Consider the following 27,749-nt stretch of genomic DNA (forward strand, 5'->3'; position numbering starts at 1 on the left):
TTTTCTTCCTTAGAAAATGAACCATTAATTATTGTCAACAGACAACACTGTCAATGAAAAATGCACTGTGGGAAAGGAGCTGATGTGCTCAAGCATTTCTTTAAATAGTTAGCTTTTTTCTGAATTAGTGACAGCTTTTCTGTCACCAAGCATGTAAAAATATAAGTACACGATGGAGCTCATTTTCAAAGCAATTACACTTACAAAGTTGTATAGTAACCTATGGAACTCTGTAAATCTAAGTGCTTTGAAAATACGCCTCTTAGTATACTAAAACCAGTGTACAGTTCTTTTTTTCTCACAATGAGTGGTTTGTATTAAAGAACTATGAAAGCAAAATTCATAAAGGCCTCATTTCCCTTCACAGAAATTTGAGCTGCCAAATGTCTATAGGCACCATAGGCTGTGTAATGAATGGAATGGAGGAGTAACTTAGTGGTTGGAAAAATTGGTTATGAACCAGGGAAGCCAAGATTCAAATCCTGTTTCTCTCACTGTCACTCTTTGGTGACCTGGGAAAAGTTGTTTCACTGTCCATTGCCCCAAGTACAGCTAGACTGAAAGGCCATTTGAGCAGGGAAATAACTCAGGTATCTGAATATGTAACTTAACCATGAGCTTGGTATTGGAAAAGATGAATAATACATCTAAAATTTAATTCAGTGAGAATAAAACCACAATGATAGACAATACTAATATAAAAGGATTCAAGAGCTATCTGATAGCGCAAGAGCTAAACAAAATTATGATGTGGCCAGTGTGAAAACTGAAAAACCCAAAAGAGAGTCAGCCAGTATGACATTTCTAGAGCTGATTAGAGTTAACACTAGGCCAAGAATTACAGAACCTTAGAAAACACTTACATAAGCGTGCCAAATAAACATATCAGAAAATACACATCAAGTCATATTTACCTATAGCTCAACATTTCTATATTTTATTAGTAGCAGTAGCATTAGGTGAGATGAGCTTTATAAAGCTGAAACTCATCAGAAACATACTTGTGCATGTCCATGTCACAATAGGTCATTTCACTAATATATCGACAGGCTTGCAAAATGTAACAGATGTACTCATTGCCTTTTACTTTCTTAAAGGCATGAGAAGTCAAACTGTTTGAAATGGGTGCTTTTGGTTGTATGTTCTTTTGAAACACATTTCTAAATGTTCTTCAAATACTAAACGGTATGACTTCTTCCTTAAAAACTTTATGAAATACTACACAATAAGATTATTTGTAACTGTGGGTGTTATAGCAGACAATGGAAATCCTATGGCCACCTCTGGAGAACTAAAGTATTCCAAAAGGCAGTATTTAATCTAGGTACAGACTTCAGGACTTTTTCCAGGATCTCAGAGCTGGCTCAGGAACCCGGCTGGAACTCTTGATTTTCAAACACAGACTCCAGATCTCATTGCTTCTATATTAGGTCCTGGAGAGGCATTTCAAGGTATCCAGATGTGGTCCAGAAAATCAGAATACTAGATGTATTTTAAAAGTTTTAGTTTTCTGCAAGTGTTATCATTGTGGAGAAAAAAAATGCGGTCTTTCAACCTTGTTTGAAAAATCTTTGCAGTTCAACGCTAAGGCTTTTTTTTTTTTTTGTATTGGTAAAGCTTGGGGCTCAATTAACTAAAGCACACTACTACCATTAATGCGTGTTATTAGTAAATATGTCCCACTGCATTAAAAAGAATGCCTGCAGTAAATTAATGTGCATTAACATGTGGTAAAGCACTTTAAGCCCTTAATAATGAAAAGATAAAGGGCCCTGTTTACTAAGGTACGCTAGCATTGTTAGCGTGTGCTAAAAATTAGCAAGCGCTAAGCGTGTAGACGCTCGTATGGGCATCTGCATGGTTTAGCGCACACAAAAAACGCTAGCGTGCCTCTAGCGCAGTTTAGTAAACAGGGCACAAAGTCTACTGAACACACAGGCATGTTTGGTATTCATACATAAGTATAAAAAGCTGTTATACTAATGGTTAAAACAATCTGTATCAATGTCTTCAAAAGTTAAGTATCTTACTACTTGTTAAAGCTGTTCAAGTACTAGTCAATCCAATAAAGCATCAGAACTGCAATGAAATTACTAAGCAATGTGTTTTGTTGTCACAAGTCATAGTCATTACCTTTTAGCACTAGTGGATAGCTTAGCAGTAGTTTTGCTGGATAGTTTTGTATTTTTTTTCTGTTGAGTTGCTGAAGGCTTTCTTTCCTCTTGCTCTTCAGGTTCAGGTGCTGGTGGGTCTCTCTGATCTGCATCTGAACTACCACTGCTGGTACTTGGACTTTCATCATCTGATCTTTGCCTATCACTGGACATCTTGTAAACTTTTCCTTGGTAAACTTTTAAAAAACATAAGTAGCAGTTACTTACCAAACTGGGTAATTTCACTGTTATTTTTCAAATTTTATCATAATACAATCTATTATATTTTAATGACAGTTCATACTACTTATGTGTTTATAAGATTAAACTGATTGCTATAGTACCTTTAAAAAAAGAAGAAACGGGCAAGGTGAATATAGAACATAGTTTAACCTAAGAAAGATAAATCATACTGTCTAGAAGCCAGGTAGAAATAGTAGGGGGAACTTCAACAATGAGAACTACTGTCATACTGTAAAAACAGTCAACCATACTGAATATGCAAAAAGTCACTAATGCCCTGTAAATATTTACACTGAAGCAGAACATTTTATTGGTCAAAGCAACTGAGATCCCCCTTCCAGGAAAAAAAATATACTGTCAGTGCAACCAGAATCAATTGATATTGGATTATTGTTTATTTTGGTCTTCAGCACTCGAAACGGTAAAATAAAATAATAATTAAAAGGCTGGGGGGGGGGGGGGGAGCAGTGACTGAGGAAACTCGGTTATTTACATGGCCAGCAGCACGATTCATTTGGCCAGGGAGCTGCAAGGAGAGCAGAATCCGAGCTGCACCTTCTGCCCAGCTCCCAACGCCACTGCCACTGCCGCTCCTGCTCGCCTTCCAAGCAGGCGGACCGACATTTTGACAAAGCCGAGGAACTGAACCGAGCGGCTAACCGTTCGGCTGCGCGGTCCCGATCGGAAACGAGCTCCTCTCCCTTTGTGAGGGGCGCCGGGGGAGAAGGGCCGTGGGTTTGTTGTGGTCGGAAGCACTCCGGTATCAGCACGGTGTACCAACTGATGCGTGAAGTCAGCGCCAGCTCTGGCTCCCTCTCTCTCCCCCTCCCCTCCTCCTCTTTCTCACATACACACACACCGACACAGGGGCGCGAGGAGCAAGAACAAAGCCAGCTCGCGCTCCACTGCCGCCACAGCTTTTTCCGCCCATTACCTTTTCAGAGCTCCCGTCCCGCTTACTAGCGCCTGGATGGGGGGAGATCCTGCGGAAACGGAGCCGGGAAGACACAGGCAGGCTCCGGCCGGGTGGTGAACATTGAGGATCGGAAGAGGAGGTGGTTGTAGTGCGGTTCCGCGGACGGAAGGTGGCGCTTCTGAGAGCCTGGGGAAGACCCGGGCTAGCGGAGAGAGAAAGAGGAGGTGGGGGGGGGAGGATAAAGAGCGAGTGAAGGAGAGAGCACGGGAGGAGGTAAGGGAAAGGAGATTTGGCTCTTCTGTCTCGCGACCTCCCTCCCCCACAGCTTCACGCGTAGAACGGTGCAGTCAGCAAGTTCCAGCACGCGCGCGCGCACACACACTCCGCTCCCAACAGAAGCACGCGGTGCTTGCGCGTTCTCGTTTTCCCTGTGGCGTCGGGAACGCGTGTTCTCCCGTGCTAGCCGAGGACAAAAGAGTTCAAGCTTTCCCTTCCTACTTGTTTCCCCCGCCCCCCACGGTTCTCTTTCCTTCTAACGTGGTCACCAGAACCGGTAGAATAGTGAGATCATTGTCCCGGCCCATAAGTTGAGAGGTGAGTGACCGCGTGTGAGAACTGCCTAGAAGAGACTTTTGCTGTTCTGTAAGTGTGCAACTCGCCCTCTGGCCTGACTCTCTGGACGCCACTGGGAGGCGCTGCTCGCCATTGACTTCAGAGAGAGTTTCTGCCATTGCTGAGGCAGCAGCGGCAAAGTGTAACCTGTACGTGTCACTGTCACTGTACAGTGTCTTGGTGAGGGAAGGGGCCGTGTAACCGCGTTTCTGAAGAATGGACTAATCTGTTGACAACCACATTGGTGGCGACTTGTGTAGTAGAATTTCTAGGAAGAGACAGTGGAGAAAGAGGTGAAAAGGTTTGCTTACCTATGGAGAAAAAGTTGTATAGCTGAGTTGTTAATGAGAGTTTGGCTGGAACAATAAGGATATTTCCACAGAGAGAGAGAGAGGTGTAATGGTTTGTTTATAAGATTATTGTTTTCTCTTAAGACCTAAGGGGTCCTTTTACTAAGCTGCGTCGGCACATACGCGCGTCCTACATGCATCAATTTGGACTTACCGCACAAGTACGTGGTAATTTCGTTTTTTTATGTGCGTTCGCTACACACACCGGAAAATATTTTTTATTTTCCGGCATGTGGCAGAAACCGGAAGGTAATCGTCATTCTACATAAGTAATGCCACACTGGGAAAAGACCAAGGGTCCATCGAGCCCAGCATCCTGTCCACGACAGCGGCAAATCCAGGCCAAGGGCACCTGGCAAGCTTCCCAGACGTACAAACATTCTACACATGTTATTCCTGGAATTGTGGATTTTTCCCTTCCATTTAGTAGTGATTTATGGACTTGTCCTTTAGGAAACCGTCTAACCCCTTTTTAAACTCTGCTAAGCTAACCGCCTTCACCACGTTCTCCGGCAACGAATTCCTGAGTTTAATTATGCGTTGGGTGAAGAAAGTTTTTCTCCGATTTCTTTTAAATTTACTACACTGTAGTTTCATCGCAGGGCCCTTAGTCCTAGTATTTTTAGAAAGCGTGAACAGACGCTTCGCATCCACCTGTTCCACTCCACTCATTATTTTATATGCCTCTATCGTGTCTCCCCTCAGCCGTCTCTTCTCCAAGCTGAAAAGCCCTAGCCTCCTTAGTCTTTCTTCATAGGGAAGTCGTCCCATCCCCGCTATCATTTTAGTCGCCCTTTGCTGCACCTTTTCCAATTCTACTATATCTTTCTTGAGATGCAGCGACCAGAATTGAACACAATACTCAAGGTGCGGTCGCACCATGGAGCAATACAACGGCATTATAACATCCTCGCACCTGTTTTCCATACCTTTCCTAATAATACCCAACATTCTGTTCACTTTCCTAGCCGCAGCAGCACACTGAGCAGAAGGTTTCAGTGTATTATCGATGACGACACCCAGATCCCTTTCTTGGTTCGTAACTCCTAACTTGGAACGTTGCATGACGTAGCTATAATTCGGGTTCTTTTTTCCCACATGCATCACCTTGCACTTGCTCACATTAAACGTCATCTGCCATTTAGCCGCCCAGTCTCCCAGTCTCGTAAAGTCCTTCTGTAATTTTTCACAATCCTGTCGCGAATTAACGACTTTGAATAACTTTGAGGCATATTTTCAAAGCACTTTGGGAGGCTAAGTTCCATAGGTTTCTATGGAACTTTGGGAGGCTAAGTGCTTTGAAAATGAGCTTGCAAGTGTCATCAGCAAGTTTAATTACCTCGCTAGTTACTCCAATCTCTAAATCATTTATAAATATATTAAAAAGCAGCGGTCCTAGCACAGACCCCTGAGGAACCCCACTAACTACCCTTCTCCATTGTGAATACTGCCCATTTAACCCCACTCTCTGTTTCCTATCCTTCAACCAGTTTTTAATCCACAATAGGACGTTTCGTCCTATCCCATGACCCTCCAATTTCCTCTGTAGCCTTTCATGAAGTACCTTGTCAAACGCCTTTTGAAAATCCATATACACAATATCAACCGACTCCCCTTTGTCCACATGTTTGTTTTACTCCTTCAAAGAATTGAAGTAATTTGGTCAGGCAAGATTTCCCCACACAAAACCCGTGCTGACTTGGTCTCAGTAATCCATGTTCTTGTATGTGCTCTGTAATTTTGTTTTTTATAATGGCCTCTACCATTTTCCCTGGCACTGACGTCAGATTCACCGGTCTATAATTTCCCGGATTTCCCCTGGAACCTTTTTTAAAAATCGGCGTTACATTGGCCACCCTCCAATCTTCCGGTACCACGCTCAATTTAAGGATAAATTGCATATCACCAACAGTAGCTCCGCAAGCTCATTTTTCAGTTCTATCAGTACTCTAGGATGAATACCATCCGGTCCAGGAGATTTGCTACTGTTCAGTTTGTTGAATTGCCCCATTACGTCCTCCAGGTTTACCGTGAAGTCAGTAAGTTTCTCTGACTCATCCGCTTGAAATACCATTTCCGACACTGATATCCCACCCAAATCTTCCTCGGTGAAGACCGAAGCAAAGAATTCATTCAATCTCTCCACTACGTCTTTATCTTCCTTGATCGCCCCTTTTACCCCTCGGTCATCCAGCGGCCCAACCAATTCTTTTGCCAGCTTCCTACTTTTAATATACTGAAAAAAATTCTTGCTATGTTTTTTTGCCTCTAATGCTATCTTTTTTTCGTAATCTCTCTTGGCCTTCTTTATCTGTGCCTTGCATTTGCTTTGACACTCCTTATGCTGCTTCTTGTTATTTACAGATGGTTCCTTCTTCCATTTTCTGAAGGTGCTTCTTTTAGCCCTAATAGCTTCCTTCACCTCACTTTTCAATCATGCCGGCTGTCTTTTGGACTTCCGTCTTTCTTTTCTAATTCGCGGAACATGTTTGGCCTGGGCCTCCAGGATGGTATTTTTGAACAGCGTCCATGCTGTTGTACAGTTTTTACTCTCTCAGTTGCCCCCCTAAGTTTTTTTTTTAACCGTTCTTCTCATTTTATCATAGTCTCCTTTTTTAAAGTTAAACGCTAACGTATTTGACTTCCTGTGTTTAGTTACTTCGTGAGACCTTACCACTAAGTCAATGGGTGGCGGTAAGGTCTCAGACACAAAATGGATGTGCGCCAATTTTTATTTTGCCACACGTCCATTTTCGTCAAAAATTTACAAAGGCCTTTTTTACAGGTGTGCTGAAAAATGGATCTGCGCACGCCCAAAACACACGCCTACACTAGCGCAATCCATTTATCAGCACACCTAATAAAATGATCGCTAATTTACCAGTCACATAATTTGATCTATAAGGTTACGTGGTGCTGAGCTGGCCCGATTTTTCTAGAGCCTTGAGGTAAGGAGCATGTGTACTTCCCCTGCTGCAGCCCCCTCCCCGAGTTCTTTTGTTTGTGTTTTCTTTTTTCCTAGCAGGACATACTCCTCTTGGCTTCAGAGCTACCTATATTCTTTTTGTTGTGTTTTTACCCATTGCAAATTCTGTTTGTGTTTCATTATCCTTTAGTTCTCTATTTTTTTTTTCATTGTGTTTTTTGTGCATTAGGTATGCCTGTGGGTCATTCCACCCCAACCCCTGCCCCTTCAACACACATACACACACACGTACGTCACCCACAGTGGTTAGGTCACACATACACACACAGTCTCTGTGCCTACCTTGCCAATTAATTTAAGCTTAACACCAAAAAAACTGGCCTCAAAATGTTGTCAGATGTCCCAAGGAGGTAAGCACAATGACACTAATACCGTGTTTCCCAGAAAATAAGACAGTGTCTTATATTAATTTTTGATTCCAAAGATGCACTAGGTCTTATTTTCAGGGGATGTCTTATTTTCGGCAAAACACGATACAAGCCATACCCAAATGCACCACACTAGAGAAGCAAACGATTACACATACAAAACAAAAAAAAACAACCCAACTATGACCCCTGATAGAGGAAGAACGAGGAAAAGAATGCGTTGCTTTGTGTTATAGACGTCCGGCTCTCACAAGGACACAAAAAAACAAACAACCTCCCCTAATAAACCACAACACAGTACCATATCGCCATCACTACCTCCACACTAATGGGAACTGGGCTGGGTGGCTAGTTGCCAAATAGTGAGATTCTGGTGGGAGAGAGTGGGCACCCATCGGGGCCAAACAAAAACTTTGCTAGATCTTACTTTCGGGGGAGGCCTTATATTTAGCAATTCAGCAAAACCTCTATTAGGTCTTATTTTCAGGGGATGTCTTATTTTCGGGGAAACAGGGTAAGTAATGCCCACTGGGAAAAGACCAAGGGTCCATCAAGCCCAGCATCCTATCCACGACAGCGGCCAATCCAGGCCAAGGGCACCTGGCAAGCTTCCCTTACTGGAGAAATCGTCATCTACCCTGTGGATAGGCCCAAGAAACGAGCCAGGAGTTGGCTCGTGCAGTAGACTTTGATCCTGGGAAACTTAAGCTCCTTGTGACTCTGGGCAAGTCACTTAACCCTCCATTACCCCAGGTTCAAAATAAGTACCTGTACAGTATGTAAAGACGGTATATCAAATCCCATCCCCTTTCATTTATCTGCTCAAATCTGACCAGCTGCTCCAGAGCCACACCAGGAGCCAAAGAAGGCAAATGCCAAGATTTCAGTGGAAGCTCCAATATTTATTTATTTATTATTACATTTGTACCCTGTGCTTTCCCACTCAATACTAATGTAACTCTTTAATACGGGGCTGTGAGAGCCTGAGGGTTACGCATATTCCAAAGGAGACATGCCTGTAGGTTAGTTTACCTTTCTGCACTGAAGTCACCGTGGACCAGTTGTCCCAAAGAACCATTTGGGATGCAAATATTTAAGACTCATCCAAGCCTTGTAATACAAAGTTCAATGTGGTGAGTTTTCAGCATCAAAGTTCATGCATTATCCCTCAAACCAGTGGGTGAATAAAATAGCCAAGCAGCTGATAATTCTTCTTCAGTACTGGGCCATGTCAGCACCAGCACTGATTTGGTGTCCCATGTCATTATAAAAGCCAGCCACTTGGAGGTTTAAAAGAGTGATATAGGCCCAGAAAACTGATTCAAGCCCAAGGAGCTCCCAAGATTAGGGATCTATGCCAGTAGCTTTTGAGTTGTGCAATCACGATACTGCCTAGCTCCTAGTTACTTGGAGGACGCTGAATCAATCCTAGTGCTGCAGATAGTACTGTGTAGACAGTAGTCTGAAAAGGGTATATTCTCCTGCTCTTTCTTTGGATGCTCCTCCACAACTCTGAGGAACAGAGTATGACTAATGCTGTTCCCTTTAATTTGGAGTTAGCAGGAAATCCAGGATTCTTTTATGTGGTCTCCTCGAATGCCTTTCAGCACCTAAGTAATTAGTAGTAGCCATCCTGTACACTCTTCCAAAATGTGTGTAAGGTGATATGAGAAATCTGACCTTTACTTTCTTTGAATATGAAGATGGTCATGTTGAATCCTTCATGTCTAAGCATGTTACTTAAAGACTTAGCTGCTGTACTACAGTGTGGTTGTTGAATTGTTTTCAAAAGAAGCAGATCTATACGTATCGGTGCCAGGGTGACAAGGCTAAAACTTTGGACCTACCAATGTGCATATAAGCCAATATAGCAGAATTAGCTTTTATAGAAGTTGAAACTCGGAGCAGATCAACAAAAATCGTATTCCCTGCAAGAAGTTGCAACTTGCAGGTGCATCTAACTAAACACCCCTAGTTGCCTGTCTGTCAAGAGATAACCAGGATATGGTTGAGCTACTCCCTCAACTATGCCATATACTATTAAGGAATCCTGTTTGCTCCATTCTATTGTAGTTCTTGCTGATATTTTAATTATGTATTGTAAACCACTTTACTTGATTTTGAAAGGTGATATTATAAAGAATACAATAAACAATTTAGCCGAATTTGAGGATGAGGGAGCCTAATTCTGTTTGATTTGTTGTTCCTTATGTAGCAGAAAATCTAACCTTGAAAATTTATAGGGATACTTGATAGTAAAGAATGCAAGTCAAAATATTAATCTTAAGTAAATTAATGCATGTTATGGGCAGATTCATCTACTAAGTCAAGTCTTCCTTGATATTTCAAAGCACAGTGCTTAAGTAAGTCTTATTACATACGCAGAACATGCCATCGTACCTAAGTAATTAAAGTTATCAGTGATCAATTTAAAGCCATCAAGTAAGTGTAATGAGATTTTAATGCTTAGCTAAAATAGAATGGGCTATGATGAATTAATTTCATAGCAAACAACTGTATTATTGGCAGCTGAAACAGAAAATAACTCGCATAACTATAAGCTTTTAGTTCAAAAGAAAGAATAACAGCTTATCTGTATACAATTAAATTTTTGTGGGGTTTTTTTCATGCTTCTAAACCACGGATTTACTGATGAAAACAAATGAGATATGAGAAAGGGATATGCCTGCCTGTTTATGTATAACTACCTCACACCTTTTCATTGGTGAATTACATTCATATACAGTAGATATTTCCCTGTCCCTAGACAGCTTACAACCCAATGATTGGATTTACTACTACATGATGCAAAATTCCACATTAGGAATCGCTGCCCAGAAAAAGGTTCTAGGTGTCTAGGTGATATGTTGAAAACCTCTTGTCAGTGTGGCTAAGAAAGCAAATAGAATGTTAGGAATTATTAGAAAACAAAAATGAGAATGTTGTACCTTTGTATCACTCCGTGGTGCGACCGCACCTCAAATACTGTGTGCAGTTGTGGTCACCGCATCTCAGTAAAGATATAGCAGAATTAGAAAAGGTACAAAGAATGGTAATGAAAATAATAAAGCCCTATAAGGCTAGGGCTCTTAAGCTTGGAGAAAAGACGGCTGAGGAGAGATATGATAGAGATCTATAAATACTGAGTGGAGAGGAACAGGTAGAGGTGAATTGCATGTTTACTCTTTCCAAAAATACTAGAACTGGAGAGCACTCAATGAAGCTACTAAGTAGTAAATTTAAAACAAACTGGAGAAAATATTTTTTCACTCAATATGTAATTAAGCTTTAGAATTCGTTGCCAGATAATGTGGTAAATGCAGTTTGTTTAGTGTTTTGTCACGGTCTCAGGCTCAAAACAAACAGTCACAGACTCTGGAACAACGTGAGCCCTTGGCCTACTGTCGTCGAGCGGCAGCAGGAGGCAAATCCCCCCAACCAGGACTGGACTAACATGGATGGAGCTGGATTCTGGAACTGACTTGGCTTGGCAGGAACTGGATGCTGGAATGGACTTGGCTAGGCAGGATCTGGATGCTGGAATGGACTTGGCTTGGCAGGCAGTGCTGGAACAGACAGGACTGGAGCTGAAGCTGTAGGCAGACAATGCAGGAACAGACAGGACTGCCTGTAGGCAGATAATGCTGGAACAACAGGATTCAGGATACTCAAGCAGGATTCAGGATTCTCAAACAAGCTTGGCTGGAACAGGATTCAGGATGCTCAAGCAAACAGGATTCAGGATTCTCAAACTGGGCGGACACAAGCAGGGTCAGAACTAAAACTGACGGCTTGCAGGGCAGACACAAGCAGGATGGGAACTGAAGCTAAAGACAAACAGGGCAGACACAAAGCTGACCCACACAGACAAACAACAGAACTAAGGCTGAAGCTGAAGGTAGAGGGGACTAGAACAAGCAAGGCAGACTAGGCAGGACACAAAACTGACCCACACAGACAAACAGAGAAGAGCAGAAGCAGAAGTGCACACAGGCACCCTAAACAAGAAATCAAGACAGAAGTGCCTACGGGCACACAGACTATGAACAAGGCAACAAGAAATCAAGTTGTTGAAGACCTACTTCTTTGCCAGGACTTACTCCCCACTTGTCACTGCTGATTGATACACCCTCCTGACCCTTGCCCTATTTAGTTTCATACTGTTAAATCCTGTTGCCCTGTCTCCTCTTTGTATACTTCTCTAAGTTGCCTACTTTGTAATTTTACTTAACTTTCTGTAAGCCACATTGTGCCTGCATGAGTGGGAAAATGTGTGATATAAGTGTACAATAAATAAATAAATAAGACAGAAGTGCCCACGGGCACAAAGTCTATGAACAAGGCAACAAGAATCAATGCAGAAGTGCCCACGGGCACACAGACTAGAACAAGTCAGAAGTGCTACACTGCACACGGACTAACATGGAGACCTTTGGCATTGCAAAGGCACTGAATGAAAGTCCACCCCTTTCTTACAAACAGGACAGAGGCAGGAAATACACTGAACACCAAAGGAGGCTTTAAACACGCAGGAAGTGGAAACCCTACGGGACAGAGGCAGGAAACACACTGAACACCAAAGTGAGGCTTGAAACACACAGGAAGTGGAAACCCTACAGGACAGAGGCAGGAAGCACACTGAACACCAAAGTAAAGCTTGAAACACACAGGAAAGAAACAACAATGCAGACAGGAGCCAGCTCAGAAGCTGACCATCGGGACGTAAGGTGAGTCCAAGAGGGATCACGACCACAGTCGTTACAGGTTTAAAAACGTTTGGATAAAAGAAGTCCATAACCCATTATTAAGATGGACTTGGGAAAATCCACTAATTTCTAGGATAAGCAGCATAAAATCTGTTTTACTGTTCTGGGATCTTGCCAGGTACTTGTGACCTGGATTGGCCACTGTTGGAAACAGGGTACTGGGCTTGATGGACCTTCAGTCTATCCCAGTTTGGCAACGCTTATGATTTTATGTTAAAGTCCCATTATCACTGGTGGGGGGCGGGGGGTATTTACTAACTTCAAGCACACAACTTGCATAAATGTATATTAATGTATGTTACTAAACCAAGTCTTCCTTTTATAATAGAGAATAAAGTGATTTGCCCAAGGTCACACGGAGCAACAGCAGGATTTGAATTGTGGCTTTCCTGGTTCTCAGCCTGCTGCTTTATTTGGCTGCTCACCACTCCTGTCTTGAAAATTTGAAAGGATGAAGACAAAAGGCCATTCTGTAATGGCAGCAGATGAATCCAGAAACTGGTGGGTTGTATCCGTCTACCAGCAGGTGGAGATAGAGAACACTGGAAGAAGCCAGTAATCCTAGATGTCCAGCCCCCTCTTCCTTCGTCGCATCACAAAGCAGAAAACTGAGACAAAACAACTGCAAACCATCCTCACAAAAAGACACATCAGTCTCAAACTGTGACTTAGAACATGTCTCTGTCCCATATGAATTATCTCTTTCCCCAATTTGGGTTTGGTTGGGGTTTTTTTTTTTTTTTTATTATTTTTAATACTGCACCTGAAAAATAAAAACTTCAACAGGAGGAAAACAACACAGAGCATGGCAGAAAGATAGGGAGAGATCCTGGATTCATCTGTTGCTACTAAAGGAAAGACTAGATCCTGCAGTACCTGCTAGATTCTATTTCTTAATGCAGTGGTACAAAGTTTTTAAAACTAAGTGGAAAAGACTATGGAGATTAGTTGATAAATTTGTTTTTATATTTTTAATTTGCCTATCACTAACCTACAATTCCTCCTTTAAACCCCAATCTTTAAGTTCCCAAAGCACAAAGCAAAATAGAGTTCACTTATCAGAGAAATGTCCTCTTCTCTCGGAACTTCTCAGAAAGAAAGTTCAGTGGAACCTTTCCTCTTTATATAATTTTGAATCTAAGGGGCCTTTTTTAAACAGGCTTTTTGAAGCTGACTCAGCAACCTATGCAAGTATTCTACTTCCCCACACCTTAATTAACACTTAATTGAGGTCGCTGGATGAGCTACCTCTCCAGCAGTCAAGGAACAGAAAATAACTGCCTTTTAGAACAAGAGTTTTTGGCTGTTTGGTTTCTACCTCTAGCAAAGGAGGCAGTCCTTCTATGTCTGGGCGGAAATCCATCTCCCCCTGCTCTCCGCAGCTAATATTGCGGGCTCTTTGAATGTTCAGGAAGACTTTCTCAGTCGTCACTGGCTAGATCCAGGAGAGTGGGAGCTCTCGGTGCCAACGTTTGAGCTGATCACATGGCGATGGGGTCAGGATACCAGTCCTTGAGTTGATGGCCACCAGAAACGATGCCAAAGTGCCCCGCTTCTTCAGCAGAGGTAGAGAGTACAGATCCAAAGGGATAGATGCCCTGCTCCAACCATGACCCAAGGCTCTACATATTCCCACCATGGCCTATGGTGGGACTGGTAGTGGGGCGCTTTACCCGGCACCCAGGTCAGGTGATTTTGATAGCCCCAGCTCGGCCCAGGCATCAGTGGTATGCGGATTTGGTTCGCCTGTTGGTCAACCAACTGCATCTCGTGGGTCACCAGGGGCTGCTGAGGCAGGTGCCCATGGAGGGTCCATCCCCCTTTGGTCTTACAGCTTGGCTCTCGAGAGGGCTCATTTACGATGGAAAGGCTTTCCTGACAGTGATTACTACAATGCTATAAGCGCAAAAGCGCTCCACTTCTACGACCTATACTTGAGTCTGGCGCACCTTTGATTCCTGGTGCTCGGCGGTGGGCCTTTCAGCTTCATCAGCCACAGTGGCTTCTATCCTAGCCTTCTTGCAAGGTGGTCTAGACAGGTCCTTGTCCTTGGCTTCATTAAAGGTCCAGGTGGCCACGTTGGCATGCATCCAGGGCCGTCTGCAGGGTACTTCTCTGGGTTCTCACCCAGACATAGATTGTTTCCTCCATGGGGTAAATCATCTTCAGCCACCACGGTTGCCTGTTCTTCCAACTTGGAACCTCAATCTGCTACAGCGCGCTCTGCAGAGGCCTCCCTTTGAGCCGTTGGGTCTTTGTCAGTGAAGGGTCTCACACTGAAGATAACATTTTTAGTAGCCATCGCTTCATCTAGGTGAATGTCGGAGTTGCAGGCTCTCTCCTGCAGAGATCCTTTCTTTCATTTCACGGAGGCCAGGGTTTCCATTCATACAGTCCCCTCCTTTCTTCCGAAGGTTGTGTCACAATTTCATTTGAATCAACCACTTTTCCTTTTGGCGTTTTGCCGAGAGGATTATCCAACCAATTTTCGGGCACTCCGGTGTCTCGATGTTAGGCGCATCCTTCTCAAATACTTGGTCACCAATGATTTATGTTGGTTTGATCATCTTTTCATGCTTCATGCGGGTCACAAGAAAGATGAAATGGCCTCAAAAGCCACAGTGACCCGGTGGCTCAGAGAGGCAATCTCATCTGTGTACTAGGGGAAGTCACCTCAGTTGCAACTTAAAGCGCATTCTACCAGAGCAAAGGCTACATCCTTCGTGGAGTACTGGTTCAGTGCTTGGATGAGATTTGTAGGATGATCACTTGGTCATCGGTGCACATGTTCTCTAGGCATTACATAATTGACGTATCAACACATCAGGAGGTGGCTTTCAGATCTTCAGTCATAGCTGACAGGGTGGCATTATCCCGCCTCACTTGAGGACTGCTTTGGTACATTCCACAAGTCTCTGGATTGATCTGTGGGACGCTATGGAAGGTAAAATTAGTCCTTACCGGATAATTTTCTTCCATTAGTGCCAACAGATCAATCCAGAGGCCTGCCTTGTTTTTCTCTGCATGTTAACTTAGTTATTCCTTGCGGTTGTTTCGTGTTTGGATCCAGCATTTGACTTTTTTTTTTTTTTAAGTAATTTAAAAGAAGAAGATGAAGTATCTATGTTGATAGTCTGTGATGCCTTAGGCGTTTTTCTCCCGCAGGAGCGGTTGAGGGGCTTGCATGGCCTTTGAAGAGACAGGAGAGGAATTTTTGTTTCTTCCACTGCTTTGGTATTGACATTACTGAGGTTCTGGCGATTGCACGTGACCATATATACCAGACCTCTGAAGTTCTCTCTATCTCCACCTGCTGGTAGAGGGACATAACCCACAAGTCTCAGGATTGATCTGTTGGGAATAATGGAAAGAAAAGTATCAGGTAAGGACTAATTTTACCTTATCTTGTCTGCTGAGCCCTCCAAAACCCACTACCCCAACTGTACATCACTACAATAGCCCTTAAAGATAAAGGGGTCACCTTTATGTGGGTACAGTGGGTTTTTAGTGAGTTTCCACCACAAGTATAACAGGTAAGGGGAGGTATGGGCCTGGGCCCATGTCTACAGTGCCTGCACCCACCTGCATGATGCTCTAATGAACCCACTTATAACTTCTGAGACTGTAGAAGCTGGTGGGTACTATTTTTATTTACATTGGGGGGGTGGGAGGGGGTCAGTGACACTGGGGGAGTAAGAGGAGTCATCCTTGAATCCCTCCAGTGGTTATCTGGTCATTTAGGGCACATTGTTTTGTCTTATTCATTAGAAAAATGTGTCTAGACCAAAACGTCGAAGTTTTTGCCCTAGAAGTTTTGGTTTTCTTCCATTATGGCTGTAAAACATCCAAGTGTTAGGCACACCCCAATCCCGCCTTCAAAATGTCCCCGACACACCCCCTTGTGATTTGGACATACTGCAGATTAATTGCATAGATAAACCTCGGCAAAATGGGTTTCAAAAATACTGATTTGGATGTTTTGAGAAGAAATTTGTCCAAATGCTGTTTTATGACACGTTTTGGACATTTTTCTCTTTCAAAAATGAGCCCCATAATAGTAACCTATGGAGCTTTGTAAGTGTAAGTGCTTTGAAAATATACCTCATAATAACATTTGGAACTTTGTAAGGCTTAAGTGCATTGAAAATGATCCCCTATGTAACTTTATAAGTCTAACTGCTGTGAAAGTACGCCTCTTTGTTTCTCAGATTGTAAGGGGGTCCGCTGCTTCCGCCCAGGGTTATCTGTAGAAACCTGTTCCGCTCACAGGATTCCCTCTCAGTTCCACAAAAAAACAAAGTTTAATTCAAATTCAGCTCCAAAAGTTCAGCTCAAAAGCTCCAGCAAAGTTCAGTCCAAATGCTCAAGCCAAGTTCAGTTCAAAAGCTCAAGTAAAGTCCTGAGATGAGTTCCCTTCTCCCCTTCCTATAGAGGGGCTTAGGGGCAATTCTCCCCCTTCCTCTTTTCCTCATGTAATTCCAACAGTTCCACATAGAAAGTTCAAACAAGAAAAAAAAAACAATGATCAAATCACCTTTCCTTCTTCCGGGCACTTCAGCTGCCCTACAGCAAGCAGAGTTGGCAGTTCACCTCCCACTTCTCAGCAACAAACTTCTGTGACCTCCCACGCTACCTTGAAGTGCTGGATAGGTTTGCATTTGTATTCTACCATTCCATGGCAGCTTGCTCCTCTAGGCAGGAAAGTTCTGGAAGCAAGTCCTTTCCCTCCACATACTCCATGGATTTGTTTTCCTCTGAGCAGGTATTTTTTCCTCCCTGACTTCTGAGAGCTTTCAAGAAATCTGCCTTCTCTTCCTCACAACTGGGAGGAATTATATATTGCTTTCTGGAGAAACTGGCCCCCTTTTCCTTCAGTTACTCCCACTTCTGCTAATGCTAGCAGTCCCTTCCGTGTTTTTGGGTCCACCACTCAGTCTCATAAGGGATTCTGGGAATGGTAGTTCTGGGGTTGGCTGCTTCTGTCTAAGGCCACATTTACCTGCCTTGTCTCAAGATTTATTAGCAGAAAATTTGCCGTGTATAAAACCCGTTTAGTCTGCACCAAATTTCAAGAGATGTTGGATACCTTTTTTTTGTATAAAATTAGTGAGGCTAACAAACTGGGGAACACAATCATAAAGGGTGATTTCAATTACCCCGATATTGACTGGGTAAATGTAACATCAGGGCATTCTAGGAAGGTAAAATTCCTTGACGAAATCAAGAACTGCTTTGTGGAGCAGCTAGTACAGGAGCCAACAACAGGAGGAAAAATTCTAGACCTAGTCCATAGTGGAGCACATGATCTGGTGCAGGAAGTAATTGTACTGGGGCCGCTTGATAACAGTGATCATAATATGATCAGATTTCATATCGGCTTTGGAGTAAATACACACAGGAAATCCAATACGTTAGTATTTAATTTTCAAAAAGGATAAAATGAGAAGAACGGTGAAAAAAAAAACTTAAGTGGAGCAGCTGCGAAGAGCAAAATTTTACATCGGGCATGGATGCTATTCAGAAATACCATCTTGGGAGCCCAGGCCAAATTTATTCCATGTATTAAAAAATGAAGAAGGAAGACCAAACGACAGCATGGTTAAAACGTGAGGTGAAGGAAGCTATTAGAGCTAAAAGAAAGTGTTTCAGAAAATGGAAGAAGGATCCAACTGAAAATATAAGAAACAGCATAAGGAATGGCAAGTCAAATGTAAAACACTGATAAGGAAGACAAAGAGGGACTTTGAAAAAAAGATTGTTTTGGAGGCAAAAACATAGAGGGGCATTTTCGAAAGGGACGTCCACGTTTCAATTTGGACGTCCTTGCAAAACGTCCCGTTCCAGGGGCAGGGAAACCCGCATTTTCGAAACAAGATGGACGTCCATCTTTCGTTTTCAAAATACCATCAGGGACGTCCAAATCCTTAAATTTGGTCGTCCTTAGAGGTGGATGTCCCTAGACATGGACGTTTCTGATTTTCAGCGATTTTCGAAACCAAGGACATCCATCTCAGAAAAGACCAAATGCAAGCCATTTGGTCATGGGTGGAGCCAGCATTTGTAGTGCACTGGTCCCCCTGACATGCCAGGACACCAACCAGGCACCCTAGGGGGCACTGCAGTGGACTTCATAAAAAAGGTGCCCAAAATGACCAAATGACCACCAGAGAGAATCAGGGATGACCTCCCGTTACTCCCCCAGCGGTCAGTAACCACCTCCCACCGTAAAAAAAAATCTTTAAAAATATTTTGTGCCAGCCTGTATGCCAGCCTCAGATGTCATACTCAGGTCCATGACAGCGTATGCAGTTCCCTGTTGCAGTTTTAGTGGGTGCAGTGCACTTCAGACAGGCGGACCCAGGCCCATACCCCCCTACCTGTTATATTTGTGGAGGAAACAGCGAGCCCTCCAAAACCCACCGCAAACCCATTGTACTCGCATCTAGGTGCCCCCCTTCACCCGTAAGGGCTATAGTAGTGGTGTACAGTTGGGGGTAGTGGGGTTTGGGGGGCTCATCACACACGGTAAGGGAGCTATGTACCAGGGAGCAATTTATGAAGTCCAGTGCAGTGCCCCCTAGGGTGACCGGTTGGTGTCCTGGCATGTCAGGGGGACCAGTGCACTACTGTTGGCTCCTCCCACATCCAAATGGCTTGCATTTAGATGTTTTAGACATGGACGTCTTTGTTTCGAAAATCGCCGAAAGTCAAAGACGTCCAAATTCAAGGACGTCCTTTGGTATTTTCAAAACAAAAGATGGGCGTCCATCTTTTTTCGAAAATACGCTTTTCCCCGCCCCGGATTTGGACGTTTCACAAAGACATCCAAATCCCAACTTGGACGTTTCTTTCGAAAATGCCCCTCAAAGTACCTCATGAAAGGCTCCAGTGGAAATTTGAGAGTCATGGGATAGGAGGTAGTGTTCTGTTGTGGATTAAAAACTGGTTAAAAGATAGAAAACAGAGTAGGGTTAAATGGTTAGTATTCTCAATGAAGAAAGGTAGTTAGTGGGGTTCCCCAGGGGTCTGTGGTGGGACCACTGCTTTTTAACATATTTATAAATGATCTAGAGTTGGTACTAACTAGTGAGGTAATTAAATTTGCTGATGACACAAAGTTATTCAAAGTTGTTAAGTCACAAAAGGATTCTGAAAAATTACAAGAGGATCTTACGAGACTGGGAGACTCTGCATCCAAATGGCAGATTATGTTTAATGTGAGCAAGTGCAAAGTGATGCATGTTGGAAAGAGGATCCTGAACTATAGTTATGTGATGCAAGGTTCCATATTAGGAGTCACTGACCAGGAAAGGAATCTAGGTGTCATCATTACCATTTCCAATTGGCTGGTGGGTTGCATTTTTTTCACTTATGCCCAGGCTGGGCTGACCCTTGAGGGTCATTTCAAGGCTTACAATGTCAGAGCCATGGCTGCATCAGTAGTCCACTTGAGGTCAATCTCTGTTGAAGGAATTTGCTAGGCTGTGACGTGGTCTTCAGTCCACATACTCACATTTCATTGCTGCCTTGAGCTGGATATTCGATATGACAGTTGGTTTGGACAGACAGATCTGTAGAATTTGTTTGGGGTCTAGAATCAAATTCCACCATCCTAGGCCCATTTTGTTCTGTTCCAGGCTGCATTCTAACTCAGATTGTATATAGTTTTAGGTTAATTACTTTTTTGCTCTTGCTGTTGCAGGGTCCAGTTGACCACTGGTTGTTGTTTTTGGTGAGCCTGGTAGCTAGGGATTCCCACATATGAGAATTAATTATATGACTGCTTGTCCTCAGAGAAAGCGAAGATACTTGCCTGTAGCAGGTATTTTTTTAGGACAACGGGCCTTATATTCTCACATACCCTCTCACCTCCCTGTGGAATTGTCTCCTTTTTTCTTATGCTTTATATTGTACTGCTGGAAGCGCTGGACGGCAACCCGGACCCTCGTTACCCACATGTGAAAATATAAGGCCTGCTGTCCGCAGCAGATACCTTCTATAGGTAAGTATCTTCGCTATATCCCAAGAAAGAGAGTGAGCAGAAATTTTTCGCCTCCTCACCCTGTGAATCGTAACACATGGCAGGCAATAATATTTTATAAACTTGCTATTTGTGGGAAGATAATTGAGATATAGTGACTGTAGCCCAAGCAGAGTTAAAGCTTTCCCTTCTCTCCCAAAAAATAAATAAAAGAACTAGCCTTTCCTCCAAAGGGGTAATTTACTCAAAGGCTGATGGTGCAAAACAAGGAGTACATCTGTTATGAATGTACAGCATGTTAAAAAAAATTACCAGCATGTGGAGTAGTGGTGCCATTTCAAACACGCTAACTCCCAACTTACTTGGCACAAAAATATTGCAGTATTGAAAAAAGATAAAAACCAAGTCATTCAGTGGTTGCCACAAGAGTGCAGTTCTCTCATCACACGAAAATATCGCAGAAACAATACAGTGAAACCTTGGTTTTCATTGACTTCGGATTTTGTCGGTTTCGGTTATCATTGATTTATTTCGCGAAAATATCACCTCGGTTTTCGTTGATCACCTCGGATTTCGTCGGCGTGCCCACGCAGCTAATCTTGCGTTCTCACGTGTCGTTCTGGGGCGTTGTTTCCGGTTGTGGGATCACACTGCTGCTGTTTTCGGACCCAAATTTCGTCGTTTTGCCACACTACTGCTGCTGCTGGTTGAGTGTCTGTATCAAAGTCCCTGCAGGTATTAGGACCCAAATTTCGTCATTTTGCCACAATACTGCTGCTGCTGGTTGAGTGCCTGTATCAAAGTCCCTGCAGGTATTAGGACCCAAATTTCGTCGTTTTGCCACACTACTGCTGCTGCTGGTTGAGTGTCTGTATCAAAGTCCCTGCAGGTATTAGGACCCAAATTTCGTCATTTTGCCACAATACTGCTGCTGCTGGTTGAGTGCCTGTATCAAAGTCCCTGCAGGTATTAGGACCCAAATTTCGTCGTTTTGCCACACTACTGCTGCTGCTGGTTGAGTGTCTGTATCAAAGTCCCTGCGGGTATTAGGACCCAAATTTCGTCATTTTGCCACACTACTGCTGCTGCTGGTTGAGTGCCTGTATCAAAGTCCCTGCAGGTATTAGGACCCAAATTTCGTCATTTTGCCACAATACTGCTGCTGCTGGTTGAGTGCCTGTATCAAAGTCCCTGCAGGTATTAGGACCCAAATTTCGTCGTTTTGCCACACTACTGCTGCTGCTGGTTGAGTGTCTGTATCAAAGTCCCTGCGGGTATTAGGACCCAAATTTCGTCATTTTGCCACACTACTGCTGCTGCTGGTTGAGTGCCTGTATCAAAGTCCCTGCAGGTATTAGGACCCAAATTTCGTCATTTTGCCACAATACTGCTGCTGCTGGTTGAGTGCCTGTATCAAAGTCCCTGCAGGTATTAGGACCCACATTTCGTCGTTTTGCCACACTACTGCTGCTGCTGGTTGAGTGCCTGTATCAAAGTCCCTGCAGGTATTAGGACACAAATTTTGTCGTTTTGCCACACTACTGCTGCTGCTGGTTGAGTGCCTGTATCAAAGTCCCTGCAGTTATTAGGACCCAAATTTTGTCGTTTTGCCACAATACTGCTGCTGCTGGTTGAGTGCCTGTATCAAAGTCCCTGCAGGTATTAGGACCCAAATTTTGTCGTTTTGCCACACTACTGCTGCTGCTGGTTGAGTGCCAGTATCAAAGTCCCTGCTCTCATCATGGGACCCAAAAAAGTTTCTATGAGCAGCATTCCTTCAAAGAAGAAGGACAGGAACACGATTGAGTTGAAGAAGGAAATCATTGAAAAGTACGAGAGTGGCATTAAGATTGCTGAAATCGCCCGCATGTAAGGGAAGGCACCATCCACGATAAGTTCAATCATTGCAAAAAAGGAAGCAATAAAGAAGGCAAAAGTAGCAAAAGGTGTGAATGCGATAACAAAACAGAGATCACAAACAATTGAAGATGTGGAACAGTTATTATTAATTTGGATCAATCAAAAACAGTTAGATGGCGATTCTGTTTCTGAGGCCATCATATGTGAAAAGGCCAGACTGCTGTATGCCGATTTCATAAAGAAAATGCCCGGGACAAGTGCTACTTCACTAAGAGGCATATTTTCAAAGCACTTAGCCTCCCAAAGTTCCATAGAAACGTATGGAACTTAGCCTCCCAAAGTGCTTTGAAAATATGCCTCTAAGTGATTTTAAGGCCAGCAGAGGCTGGTTCGAAAAATTCAAGAGGCGCACTGGCATACACAGTGTTACTAGGCACTGAGAAGCTGCGAGTTCGGTCAAGTCTGGTGCTGAAAAATTAGTGTCGGAATTCAAAGATTACGTAGAGGCTGAAGGATTCATCCCCCAACAAGTCTTCAACTGTGATGAAACTGGCCTGTTTTGGAAGAAAATGCCAAAGAGAACGTGCATTACACAGGAGGAAACGGCACTGCCAGGACATAAGCCTATGAAAGATAGGCTTACTCTTCTGTTGTGTGGTAATGCTAGTGGTGATTGTAAAGTGAAGCCCTTACTGGTTTACCATTCAGAAACTCCTAGAGTATTTAGCAGAAACAATGTGATCAAAAGTAAACTGTGTGTGATGTGGAGAGCAAACAAGAAAGCATGGGTCACGAGGGCAATTTTCATTGAGTGGATGAATGAAGTGTTTGGACCGAGTGTGAAAAAATACCTCCAGGAAAATCATTTGCCCCTTAAGTGCCTCCTGTTAATGGACAATGCTCCTGCACATCCTCCAGGTTTGGAAGATGCACTGTTGGAGCAGTTCAGTTTTATCACTGTGAAGTTCTTGCCCCCTAATACCACACCACTCATCCAGCCCATGGACCAGAATGTCATTTCCAATTTCAAGAAACTGTACACAAAACATTGTTTCAAAGTTGCTTTGAGGTGACATCAGATACAGAATTGTCCTTAAGAGAGTTCTGGAAAAAACATTTCAACATTCTCAACTGCATCAGCCTCATAGATAAGGCTTGGCAGGGAGTGACATCCAGGATGATAAACTGTGGATGAAAGAAATTATGGCCAGGATGTGTGCATGAGAGAGATCTAGAAGGGTTAGTTCCTTCACCTGATGACCCTACACAAGTTGTGCAGTCAATTGTTCATTTAGGTAATTCCATGGGTTTGGAGGTGAGTGGTAAGGATGTGGAAGAGTTGGTGGATGACCACAGAGAAGAACTCACCACTGAAGAGCTGCAAGACCTTCAACTAGAAGTGCAACAGACGGCAGATGAAGAAGTTGCTTCGGATAATGAGGAAGAAACAGTAGAGAATGTGCCTTCTTCAGAGATTAAGGACATCCTCTCCATGTGGAGTAAAGTACAGGTGTTTGTGGAGAAAAATCACCCAGACAAAGCTGTTGCAAGCCATGTCTGCAAATTGTTCAATGATAATGTGTTGCCCCATTTTAGGCAAATCTTAAAGAGGTGACAGAAACAAACCTCTTTGGACACGTTTCTTGTGCGGCATGGGTCCACAGACTCTGAAGCTGCTCCTAGTGGCAAAAGAACAAGAAGGGAAGTGACCCCGCCCCCCCAGAAGCTGGTCCTAGTGGCAAAAGAACAAGAAGGGAAGTGACCCTCCCCAGATAGTGTCCTTATGGAGGGGGATCCCCCTTCCAAACAATAATCTCTGCTCCTCTCTCTCCATCTTCCATACACCAAGAAGAGTCTTCAGAGAGGTAAATGCCATGTTAAATGTTCATTTATTCTATACACTAGTCTTTTTTATTCATTTAAAAGAAAAATTGCTTGTTGCCTCGGTTTTCGTCGATAGTTTTCGGACGAATTATCGACGAAAACCGAGGTTTCACTGTATATACTTACTAGTCTTGCCCCCCAGGTTCACATAATTCTGGTCTGCAGAAAAAATATCATAATTAATTATCTTATTAGTTTTATAACTCAGTCACCCTGTAGAAAACTGAGTGTCCCCTGCAAGGCAGATTCAAGGGCCTTTGTGTTTCAGCCTTCAGCATGCTGTATGACTCTTAACAGCCAGCAAAAAAAAAAAAACACCTTACTCCCTGAAGTATCAGTGTAGAAAAGTACCTGCATATAATAAAATGTAAAACGCTTTGGTTGTACCACAGAAAGGTGGTATATCAAGTCCATGACCCTTCACCCTTTTATGACATGTTATTTTAGCATAGATCCCATTTTTTGCAGTGAGACCTAATTGCTAATAACGGGGGTTAACATTGAGATGTAGTAGAGTGGAAAAGTTAGGAAAATAACCAAAACGAATAAAGCCCAGTCCAATCATAGAAGTATTTAGTAAATGCTGTTTTCAGTCCATTAGACAGAAGCAAAAGAGTCTTCAGTCATAGAAGTCTTTTAATAAGTGAATACTGTTTTCTTTTGGGTATTTTCCTCACTTTTCCACTCTACTGTTGTTTGCATGGGGATTTTATCCTTCTTGTTTATATTGTCGTTAACATTGAAATAGCATGTCTTAACTGTTGCCCAAGTCACTATGGCACAGGCTTGCCTGGAGAAACATGTCAGTCTGTTCTCATTAATGATATTGCTAGTGCCATCTACTGGTGTGGAAACAGACTTCAACGCAAATAAAAAAAATAAATAAACCCCTGAAAAATAAAAAATCTGAAAACTCAAGTCTGTAACAAAACATTCCAAAGAACTTCAGATATATATGTATCTTTCTGAAAATATCTTTTAACAGACTTCACTGTATTCACAAAATATATATTGCCAAACAATAGCCAAAATTAAAGCTCCATCAGATCCATCGATTGCTGTGCAGATACTCTCTGTGGACTAAATATAATAAAAGAAGATTTATTATCATTTTTAAAAAGCCCTGTATTATAAGGGAATTAAACACACACATACATACACACACACACACCCTACCTCTACCAGCACTATAGAGTAATTGCTTGCTTACCATAAGTAATAAAAACACTTGCCATTTTATCTCGGTATTCACATCAAGCGGAATTAAACTTTTACAATACATATATTCTTGTTTTGTGATTACCACCCAAACGTTTTTTTGTTCAGTGACAAAGTATCTCAAATCTTCCACAGAATGAGACATATGCTGCCAATGAGCGATCAAAGGGGCAGTCTCTTTACATTCAGATGGCAGAGCAATGCTGTTTAATTGTGCAATACATTTTACCAATATAGGGGATCTTTTACTGAAGTGTTCTATGTTTCTGCACTTAGCATGCCTTAACAGCAAAATGCAAAACATGCTAAATGCTAAGGCTGTTCTGCAATAATTGTTGCTGCAATAATTGTTGGGAGCATGCCCAGCATGTCCTCAGCAATTATTGCACTTAAAACTTCACTAGCACTCATGAACCTGGTTGCAATTAGAGCATATGCACATAGCGCCTCCTGTTAAGGAGGCACAAAGTGAACCTGCACTAACAGCAACAGTGATGGTTGGTGCACTAACAGCAACAGTGATGGTTGGTGCACAGTTAGTACAGTATGCTATCTGTAGTATGCAATCCATGCCTATCCTCTTCCCTTGACCCACCTAGTTCCTGCCCCCTCATCATGGAGTTAATGTGTGAAGTAGTACGCACTACCTACCATGCCATCTCAATAATAGTGCAAAAGCATTTAACAAATGCAGTTTTCACAAGGGCACAATATTACATACACTACTTCCAAGAAAGTGCCTTTAGTCCTTGATTTGAACATATGCCGAATGACAATGACAGCTTTTTACCTCCTTGGTCAGTGAGTATCTGTAAGAACCATTTGAAAAAGTTGAATTTATACCTTCTTTTCAGCATATCTTTCCTGCTTCATTATTTTTAGGGAATTCGAGAAAAGATTATCCCTAAAGAAGCCCTTTTAAATGGACCAAAAACAACTGTTAGTTTTAGATCATTTAATTGGATCTTCCTTTCACGACTACATGATATCTATCATGTTTTAGAAGTAGGCTACATTTGTTTTGGGAAGTCTGGACATTTTTCAGAGTAATTCCACTGGTGAGGCTCCTGTGTTGTAGTGATTGAACATTTTTGGTATTTGGAAGAGAAAGGATAAAGTTTTCAGTGCTGCAGGAGAGTGGACTTTAATACGATACAGATAAGGCTTTTTTTTAATTTTACAAGTTTGTGTGTATACAAATACAGTGCACGTCGGATAAGCGCATGCTCTGTTTAACTGCATGCCGTACTTCGGTCCCATTTTTGGCACCATCAATTTCTATGGGAACAAATTTCAGTTTAGCGCACCACTGATAAGTGCAAGATTCGCTTATATGCATGGTTTAAGACCGCTCTTTTGCAGGAAAGACTCCGCATAAGCTCGTGCACAGAATATGGAAGCCGATTGGCGCGTGACAACCAACGAGATTTCAAATTTATCACCCCTTTAACTGCCACAGGCAGAATAAGCAAAAGAATGTTTTAGAGTGTACACTGGGGTCATCGTCGCGGTGGAACTGTAAGACTTTAACACTGGCTGAACGAATAGAAGTTCTTAAAAATTAGAAAACAAACAAAGCCAAGAATCTATTGCTAAAGAATATGGTGTCAATCCCAGTCAAATTTCACGTGTCTTGAAGCAGAAAGACCAGCTTCTGAAAGACTGGCAAAACAATACAAATCCACAACGGAAACGAAAACGGGCGGGAAAAGCTGAGGAGGTAGAAGATGCTCTTCGGTAGTTTTCTCGAGTCAGGGGCAGACAGTTTCTTGTCAGTGGTCCACTTCTTATGGAGAAAGCTAACCAGCTAGCTGAAAGTCTTGGACTAACTGAATTCAAAGCCACTGTTGGATGGTTGGAAAGATGGAAGGAGAGGAACAGCATAAAATTCAAGAAACAGCATGGTGAGAAACAAGACGCTGATGACTTTGGTGCTGAGAATTGGGTTGTTTCAGTTCTTCCTACCATCTTGAACGAGTTTTCACCTCGTGACATTTTTAATGCTGACGAAAACGGTCTCTACTGGCGAGCGATTCCTGATGGAACACTTGCATTCAAACATGCTGACACTACTGGAGGTAAAACGTCAAAGGACCGACTGACTATCCTCCTTTGCTGCAATATGGATGGGATTGAGAAGTTGGAACCCCTTGTCATTGGAAAGAGCAAACAGCCCTGTTGCTTCAAGAAAGTTAAGCGACTTCCTGTGTCATACGAGGCTAACGCAAATTCATGGATGACTGGGGAAATTTGGAAGCAGTGGCTAAAGAAGTTAGACACTAGAATGCGGGCACAAAAGCGTCAGATTTTGCTGCTTTGTGATAATTGTGCTGCACACAGTGATGATGTCAGGCTGTCTAACGTCAAGGTGGTCTTCCTGCCACTAAACACTACCTCTCTGATCCAACCTAT

General features: G+C 42.8%; 1 protein-coding gene and 1 long non-coding RNA gene across 2 annotated transcripts in view; one reads left to right on the forward strand and one right to left on the reverse strand.

The window, feature by feature from the left end:
* UBE2E3 (ubiquitin conjugating enzyme E2 E3) overlaps positions 1-3,530 on the reverse strand; it is a 277,113-nt gene extending 273,583 nt beyond the window's left edge. Inside the window, exons 1-2 of the mRNA XM_030209481.1 lie at positions 3,331-3,530; positions 2,134-2,350 (exon numbers count right to left, since the gene is read on the reverse strand). Coding sequence (XP_030065341.1) covers positions 2,134-2,327 — 194 coding nt within the window. The 5' untranslated portion in view covers positions 2,328-2,350; positions 3,331-3,530. The remainder of the gene's footprint in view (positions 1-2,133; positions 2,351-3,330) is intronic.
* A 238-nt stretch (positions 3,531-3,768) lies between these two features.
* Positions 3,769-27,749, forward strand: part of LOC115474143 — a 38,830-nt gene continuing 14,849 nt past the window's right edge. Inside the window, exon 1 of the long non-coding RNA XR_003942817.1 lies at positions 3,769-4,073. This is a non-coding gene — a long non-coding RNA (uncharacterized LOC115474143). The remainder of the gene's footprint in view (positions 4,074-27,749) is intronic.

This window comes from Microcaecilia unicolor, chromosome 7 (genome assembly GCF_901765095.1).
Source record: "Microcaecilia unicolor chromosome 7, aMicUni1.1, whole genome shotgun sequence".
NCBI classification, from domain to species: Eukaryota; Metazoa; Chordata; class Amphibia; order Gymnophiona; family Siphonopidae; genus Microcaecilia; species Microcaecilia unicolor.